General features: G+C 42.9%; 1 protein-coding gene across 1 annotated transcript in view; it reads left to right on the top strand.

The window, feature by feature from the left end:
• ccdc92ba (coiled-coil domain containing 92Ba) overlaps window positions 1-6,210 on the top strand; it is a 9,313-nt gene extending 3,103 nt beyond the window's left edge. Inside the window, exons 3-4 of the mRNA XM_063494282.1 lie at window positions 2,606-2,653; window positions 5,168-6,210. Coding sequence (XP_063350352.1) covers window positions 2,606-2,653; window positions 5,168-5,907 — 788 coding nt within the window. The 3' untranslated portion in view covers window positions 5,908-6,210. The remainder of the gene's footprint in view (window positions 1-2,605; window positions 2,654-5,167) is intronic.
• Window positions 6,211-8,767: the final 2,557 nt, after the last annotated feature.

Raw genomic sequence — 8,767 nt, forward strand, 5'->3', positions numbered from 1 at the left:
CAGAAGTACGTGTACACAAATAAATCATCTTTCCTCAGCAGTTGGTGGCATCGGCCTGCTCTCCTCACTCCAGTTTGGTGTTGCCTTTAATTTCCATATTCCTCAGAGGTTTCTGTGGGATTGCACTCACTAAAAACAATGCTCAGCAGCTCCTGTTGCTGCTGAGCATCTTTAAAGCTTCTTACGATGCCGTCGGGCCAGAGTGGAAAATCTGTTAAAAGGTTTTCCATGCAAATGTCTTTTTAAGGCAAAGATCAAACAGTCGTATGTATCTGCACAAGCGAGGAAAAGGAAAGAAGGAGAGCCGTTTGTGTGCGGAGCTGTCGCTTTTTTTGTCCGTGGTCTTTGAATATTTGCTTGTCACGGATTAGTTAGTTTTCTTTGCTGAACACTTTTATTTGTAACTTGAGGCAGTGAAGAACAGATAGGCTAATGCAGTTTGCAGGACTCAGAGGTGTACCCTGCCAGCTCACTAATAAAGCGTGGAAGGTTACTGCAAGGTTGGGCTGACGGTGTTGTTGTGCACATTAGTTCTGCCTTTTTCTTTTTTTTTTCACTGTTCTCAACTCCAAGTGTTTCCTAATCAGCACATAAAGGCACTGCTTTCTTCATGAGCTACAAGCTGCATCACTGTTTGTAAATGAGGTCTTCCTGTCTGGTCTAATGCGTTTTTTGTGCATCCCGGAAACGAGTTGCATTTGTCCTTCCAGATATCTTTCCAGCGTTCAAGGTTGAATCGACTAAACAAAAGCCTTGAACGCTCAGTCAGGCTGCAGGAGATAAGACTGACCTACAAAGTGTTGCACACGCTGGATATTGCAATGTGCTGAGTGACTGATTTTCATTGTGTCAGGAATAATTCTTAGAATTACGCTTATTCTGTGCTCCCCACTGCTAAATGAATTTCACGGAGTTTCAAGGCTCATGGAAGCTGTGAATGAGGGTGATAACTAGAAAATAAGATGCTTTCGAAGTCACTCACATTTGGGTGCAATCACTGAGTGTGCCTTTCTGGAGCTCCCCTTTTCTTTTTCACACCTTCCTTCCTTCCTTAACTCCCCCCAACCCTCCACCCTCACACCCCCCATTTGTCTTTCTCTCTTCATGCCAGCTGCATGGGTGGGTGTGTTACAGTATGCTGACTGCAGAGGGAAGGAGAGAGGGTGTGACAAAGAGAGCAAGAGGAGAAGAAAGGCTAGGGATAACCAAGCCACATGCACATGATGGTACAGCCTGTTCTGTATACACTGCAAATACTTCCATCAGAAAAAAGCCTGAAGTTCACTGCTCATAATTTCTGACTTAAATAAACTCGAATATCTCGAGAGAATAAGAGTTTTTCTGGTCACGGGGGAATTAAATGAAGCACCGCTCTCTGTGTTGTGGTGTGTGCAGAAAAAGGCTGAATGTGGAGATTTTCCTGCTGCAGTCAGGCTGCTGTGGATGACCGTCGAGATGACTGACAGGACAGACACAACCAGCAGTCTGCCCCTCTGCACACACAAGCACTCACTTAAATGCAGAAATATAGTCCAAAAATCACTGAACAACTGAATACTTCAGTCTGACACATTATCTTAACATATCAGAAATGCTTTATTTTATCCATCTAAAAATATGCTGCATATCACACTGAGCATCTTTTAACATCACTGCCACTATTCGCGACTGTTGCTCCTGCCTGATATACCCCCCAAAAAGGCATTAATGGCTTGATCATTTGATCAGATGTGTTTTATTGTCCAGAAAAGCTGCTGAGTTTCTAGTGCCTCTAATCTGCTTGCTTTGCTTTTATGGCTCAAGTGAAATGGACTCAAAGGCGAGCTCCTAATGTGAGACATAAAAGCCAGACGAGGCATACAGGAGACACAGATACAACAGTAAGATGCACATCTTCACTCGAGTGCTATACAAGGGGAAAAAAAGAACTATTAAAATAATGTAAAGGTGCTTTTAATGATATGATTTTAAGCTGTGGCTTTAAGTTGAAATGATTCTCTCAAACAAAGCACGACGGGATGTTTAGCTTCATCGGATGTTTTATTAAATGCGGCACAGCTCACGGGGATTGCATTTTTATTTAAATATATTCTGATTACACTGAGAGTGGCTCCACAGTGTAGTGGTTTACACTTTTGTTTAAGAAGCAAAAGATCCCCGGAGGAGGCACGAAACACTTTTGGGGTTGGATTTGCCAAATCAATCTCGCAGAGAGATAGCTGATAAAAATAAATAAATAGAAATAATATACATCAGAAAGCAGTCAAAAGCAGCTTTTTCCACCCTGCTGATTTCACTCCTATATCCCAAAAATAAGGATAATAAAATAAAATGCTAATATGACAAATGTGTCCTTACAGATCCAGACTGTGGCAGTCTCTAGCACTCAGTCTTTGATGTAAAGTTTCAGATTTTGTTTCATAAATTATGCATGAGCTCACCGAGGATGTACTGCATCGAGCATCTGTTATGTTAACCACCAGCAGCAGCAAACACAAACTGTCAGCATACAGCTTTAATAAGACTCTGATCGCCTGCGTTTAATCTCTGATTATTTGATTTCTCTCTCTTCCCGCTGTCTTTGTGTGTCTCTTGCATTTTTCAGAGTTGACAAGCGAGTTGAAGATGAAGCCTCCGGGCAGGAGTCAAATAGGTATGTTTGAGTTCACATCCGCTCCCTTCGCAGGCTCTTCCTCGTTCTCCTCTCTCTGCCGTGCCTGACTGTGTTCGTGCCTCTTGGATTTTTGTCATCTTTTTTTGGCTTTGAGGACACAAAGACAGCCACATGTTTACATCTCCCCGAGCTAGTTTTCCCTCACCCTCACCACACTCAGGGGTCATCTGGGGGTTAAAGCTATCTCTCTCCAAGCTTCCACCCTTGTATCCTCCAGGGGACAGATCTTTGTTGGCCACCGCTGCCTCTCTCTTCAGGAAGGAGGAGTCTCTGGTGAAGCCACGTGTAAAAAGATGCTACAGCTTCACACGTAAGATGAAGAAACTGTCTCAGCGGCTAAAGCATACCTCCACATGCTTGGCTCATGGCTGATGGTCACTGGAGGTGGCTCAGTGCAGAAAGAGGCACCATTTTGTCACAGCAAATTAGAGACAGACTCCAGAAAGAGCAGTCAAAAGGCTGTATAAATGTGCGTGTGCTTGTAAAGAGTGCGGGAGGCAGGGGGGAGGAGTTGTGCCTGGCTGCATTACTCAGCCATTAGAGCCCATCTACTTTATCCAGGGCAGGTTATCCCCCCACTCACGATACATCATGCAGCACAGCCCTGTGTTCTCCTCCTCACCCTGGCAAATTGATCCATCCTCTTTTTCGTCTTCTGCTCTCCTTTTTTCCTCGAGGTCCCGGTGGGGGTGTCCACTTACAGATTTTACTGAGAGCGAGAGAGAAGGAGACGTAGGAAACAAGAGAGGAAAAGAAAGGAGAGAAGTAACAAGGGGGAGAGAGGAGGGCAATTAAGGCGAAAGGAAAGTGCAGTCAGCTGCAGACATGGAGGCGTATGGAAGGACGTAAAGTTCACATTAGGCAGTTCTATAGCAGGCGTATGAGTTTAGGTGGGGTGTGGTGATGGGCGAAAGAAAAGCCGGTCGGCCTTCAGAGGATCGATCCTGTAAGAAAAATGGAGAAAATAAAGAAAAAAATGAGTAACGGAGATGAAACACAATAAAATGCCTGTCATAGACAGAGAAATTACATGAATGGGATACCATAAGCTGCAAGATGTTACATATTGGACCCCCAAATTCAAAGCTTTTGTCAGTATATGAAGCAGCTTATTAGGATTTTTCAGGTCGGTTTCCCTCTGGGCAGAAGGGTCAATGCCGGCCTCTGTGGTTATAATCCCCTGCTCCTCCAGCAGCTTCTCCAGCTCAGTAAGCCCTGAGGTAACCGCACTGACTCAGGGCTTTTCATTCATACCTGCCTCTCATCCCTGTGGGGAATTTTACTGGAATAAAAAGAGATGAAAGCTCGTCTACAGAGGCAAAAAGGAGAAAAAGCAATGAGCAGTGTGCTGTGTTAAACACGACCTTGGCAGAGAAGGCGTCTAGTAGTAGCCTGAATGAAAGTCTGTGTGCAGTCTGTTTAAATGTGGGACTGTGTTGTGAGGACAAGCTTTGCATACTGTACAGAATATAAATGCTTATGGAGCAGCATTAACTCTGCTTTGGTGATAAGAAGTAAAACACATGAATCAAGCTGTAGCTTCTGTTTTTCTCTGATCCACAAATTCGGCATGTGAGCATCAGTCGGCCTGCTGTGGGCAGGACATATTAAAGATATCAAATATCACAGTAACACACATATTTTCCCATAATATGGGCCGAACAGTCTCACAAAAAATGACTCGGTTCATTATCAAACATCAGAATGGAAACGAGGACAATATTAGTTTGATCCACTGACAAAGAAAAGTGATTGATCGAGAATTTTGATTATTCATCAGTCAGAAAATATTTCTCTTTTCATTTTTTAGGTCAGGAGAAAATGTTATTTTTCAATCAAATCATTCTGATTATTTTATCACATAAAGAAAAATGGTGGGATGCCCACCCCAAGATGGAAATGAGAGCAGGAGATTGACAGATGGATCGGTGCAGCGTCTGCAGTAATGTGGATGCTGTACCGGTCTCAGCTCAGCTCTGTCTTCATGGTGAAGACGCAGCTGAGCTTCACAGCAAATCTGTCGATTTACTGGTCGATCTACGCTATTATGGCCATCAGCTGTGGGTAGTGACCAAAATAATTAGATTGCTGATGCAAGCAGCAGAAAATGAGATTCATCTGAAGGGTGTCTGGGCTCCTTAAAGATGGACTGAGGAGCTCGGTCATTTAGGAGTGGCTCAGAGTTAATGCTGCTCCTCCAAATTTAAAGGAGCTGTTTTGGCGCCTCCTAAATGAAGTATTTTGGGCATGGTAAACTGGGAGGAGGCCCTGTGGTAGGAAAAAAATGGATAATTATGTTATGAGGGAGCACCTCAACAGTTGAGGAGATGGGTGGGACATGGGAGGTCTGGGTGTCTCTACAGCAGAAGATGGATTGATGGATGGTAAAACAGAGGAGAGTATGTTGCATACCACAGAGGTTTCCATAAATGTGAAACAAACTTTATTCTAAAACTCTACATGTTCATAATTTGCATTTCTGGTCTGCATCAGAATTGCAGGAGGAAGAGGAGCTCTTGGAAGCTCGCAGTCTGGAGGTCGAAAACCGCCTGGCAGAAAAGGAGTGCACCTTGGGAGAGCTTAGGAAGGAGCTCACTCAGAAAGGGGCTTTGGTGGGAGTTCTCAGAGCCAATCTCAAGCAAAAAGAGCGCCATTTTCTGGAGGAGCTGAAAAGCCGCAGCCACTGTTCGACTGTTCTTAACACGGAGCTGCAGAAACAAACCGAGGCTGCTGCATACCTCTCCTTCCAGCTGCACGCTGCCAGGCAGAAACTGCACCAGCAGCGGATGCAGCAGAGGCAAGGACTGCTTTCCAGGGCCAACAACCAGGGGCTCCAGTACAGTGCTGAGCATAACTCCACAGTTTCTCCACAGATGCTTTCAGGAGCTTCCCCTTCTTCTCCTGTGGTTAAACCAAAACGTAAGAGCGTGAGGGCTTCCTCGAGAGTTGAGCGTTCCCGAGAGTGTGTGCCGATAGAGAAAGTGATGGGCCCTGCAGAGCCCACAGCCATGCCGGACCCTGCTCTCTTCCTCCACCCTCGAAGGCACAGGGCCCGCTCCAGGCACAATGTGGCACAAAGACAGCCTCCACTGGGCATGGAGAAGGAGGAAGAGGAGGACGATGAAGGAGCAGGGGGTGGGGAAGGGCCAGTGGAGCCCCAAGATGAAGCTGCTAGACTGGTGTCTTCAGCAGCAGCAGCAGCGCCTCCCGCTGCGGAGACGCAAGCAGATTAGTAACTACTGTGACATGTGCATTTCAACCACTGTATCATCTGTCAGACTGTTACTGGTGGTAACTGTTGTTCTGCACCTTGACTGAATCCATACTGAGACTGGTTTTAGCCATTTTATTATATCACACTCACTATATGCTCTTTTTTAAATATGAACTTTGAAGTAACCTTAAATAACTCGCAAAAGTCAGTAAGTGTCACTTTAGGTCAGTCTTTTAAACTAGAAGGAATTGTTTACACTGCTGTCAGATACTCTCTGCATACTGTGGGGCCTTATTTTATGGAACCCCCCCCCCCCCCCCCCCCCCCCTTCTTGGATTGAGTTTGACCGTGGTAGCAGTCATTTAGAGTGGACTAGAAGCTGCTGTGGTAGTTGTGTTACCCAGGCAGCTGTGACCTTTAAAGGCCCTTCATAAATCACCCTAGGTGGCCGAGTGTTTGCGTGCGACACAGCTGAATATATCTGAGGTGGTAGGCACATGAAAAAATGATTGATCCCCAGGAAATTCCTCACTTTGAATAGAAACATACATAGTTTTTTTGTTGTTGTTGGGTTTTTTGGTTTGTTTGTTTTTTTACTTCTTTTTGAAAAAAGCCATAGCCATGCATCAAAGTCTGGTCTCCAGCTGATTTAGTCTTAATCTCCCCAGTATAATCTGAAAAACAGAAGTAATCAGTCCAGGCAACGATTTTTAAGGAAACAGGCTTTAAATAACTGTGCACGGTACAAATCACATTTTCACAGCAGACTTTAGATATCTCTGTCAGTTTTACCTGGCATCAAGGCCGTGTCTAAAATGAATATCTTGCTCACTCAACAGGCACTTACTGCCAGATTTACTAAAATGTTGCCCGGCACAGTAAAAAGTACTATCAGTATCCAGAAAGAGATCACAGTGACAAGATTGCTTGTGATATGTTAATATTAAATATGTAAATTTGGGAGTTCCCTTCTCAAGGTGCAAAATATAGGAAGGAGAATGTCTAAATCAAGCACGCACACTAATTTAATGATGCAATTTACTTTTAATTGTGCCGATATTTAACACAGAATAAAAGCAGGTTTTATTTTTTGAGCTTGATACTGAAATTGACAGCACAATTTTTGTAAAGCACGCTATTTTGCCCTTTTTATTAAATCTGGCCCTAAACTCTTCTCTGTAACCAGCAGAATATTAGTGCCAAACAGTAAATGCGCAAATCGGAAACTGAGGTAGTTTAAAATACCTGTTTAACAATGTCACCCACATCACAGAAAGCCTGGAGGCAACTGTTGCCATGTGCAAAGCAGCCAATCAGTGTTTCAACTAACAACAAAGCGTTTTCCCACAGCCCGCCTTCACTGTTCTGGTTAGTGACCAGATTGTGATACACTTTAGAGCAGCGGTCCACAACCCCCGGGGCACAGACCAGTACAGGTCCATGAGTCGTTTGGTACCGGTCCGCGAGAGTCGAGGCTCGGGTGTGAAATTCACGGTTTTCAGGGTTTTTATCGTTTTTAAGCGTTATTTTTTTTGTCGTTAACTCGGTTTCCCTGTGTCTTTTCCCGTGTGTTATGAATAAATCTTCTTTTTTTTTTTTTTTACCGATACTGGTTTTATTTTGTTGTATTTATCCGCGACACCTTAAAGGCTAGTCTGTGAAAATCTTGTCGGACATAAACCAGACATAAATCCGTGGCGCGAAAAAGGTTGGGGACCGCTGTTTTAGAATGGACCTATTATTATGCTTTTTATTATTATTATTATTATTTTTGTTGTAAATACAGTTCTTAACAAATTTATTAGATCACCTGTTGTTAAAAACCAGAATATAAAAATATTTTCGAAATTGTTTAAACAAAAGCCCAAATTTGATCCGCCTCACTGGGCTTCTCTGAGAAGGATAACATTTAAAAACAAATCTGTTCAGGAATGCAAGTAAATTAATATAATTTGGCATCTCAACCAAAAAAATAATAATGTGCTTTACTATTGTTTTTATACTTTTTTATACATTTTTCTACAGCAGCTGATTTGAAAGTAATAATTGACAACAATAATTATATTTTAGCATTAAAAATGTGCATACAGAGGATTAACCATTACAGAAACATTAATGGTTCTCCTCCTTGTATGATGGGAGGAGATATCCTTATGTGGTCCTCTCAGGCTCCACCCACCTATCGTCCAAACCTTCTGCTTATGAGAGGCAACCAATCAGCAGAAGGCTGGCTTAAAGGGTAAGGAGCTACAACAGCTTGTTTCAGTCAGTGGATGAGGGCAAGTATAAGATGAAGAAGAATTATTTTGAACTGTGAATCATGCAAATCTAAAGTCCTGAAAGATACAAAAGGTCATTAGCCTTGGTTTGTCTACATCAATCTCAGCCAACAGGTTAAAAAAAAAACATTAGAAGAAGACAAAATATTATCACTTACATTACCAAGAAAGCATCACAACTTGTCATTCATTTTTAAATAGCGGTAGCGATACAATGTGAAAATAACTTAATTCCTTTAAGGTACACAGTATATTTTATCAGTGCCTGTCTCTAATGGAGGAGAGGTCAGCCACATGAAACTTCACTCTGTATGTTTTAAGAAGTGATGGATTGGAGTGGTGTGCTGCCTTTCCTTTGCAGGGCCTGCTTTGGGTGTAAACAGGCCACATGCTGGTGATAATCAGTTCTGACTCACTGGACTGTGCACTTTACTCAGGTGTGCATTGTGTACAGAAAACACACACGTACAACGCCTTCTTCGGCATATTTGTGTTTGAGGGTCTTGTGTTGTTTTGTTTTACTTTTTTTTTTTTTTTTTTTTTTTTTTTTTTTTTTTTTTTTTTAACCTCAGGAAAAAAAAATTAGGTTTCTTGATGTGT

Source organism: Pelmatolapia mariae, linkage group LG14 (assembly GCF_036321145.2).
Source record: "Pelmatolapia mariae isolate MD_Pm_ZW linkage group LG14, Pm_UMD_F_2, whole genome shotgun sequence".
In the NCBI taxonomy this organism is placed as follows: domain Eukaryota; kingdom Metazoa; phylum Chordata; class Actinopteri; order Cichliformes; family Cichlidae; genus Pelmatolapia; species Pelmatolapia mariae.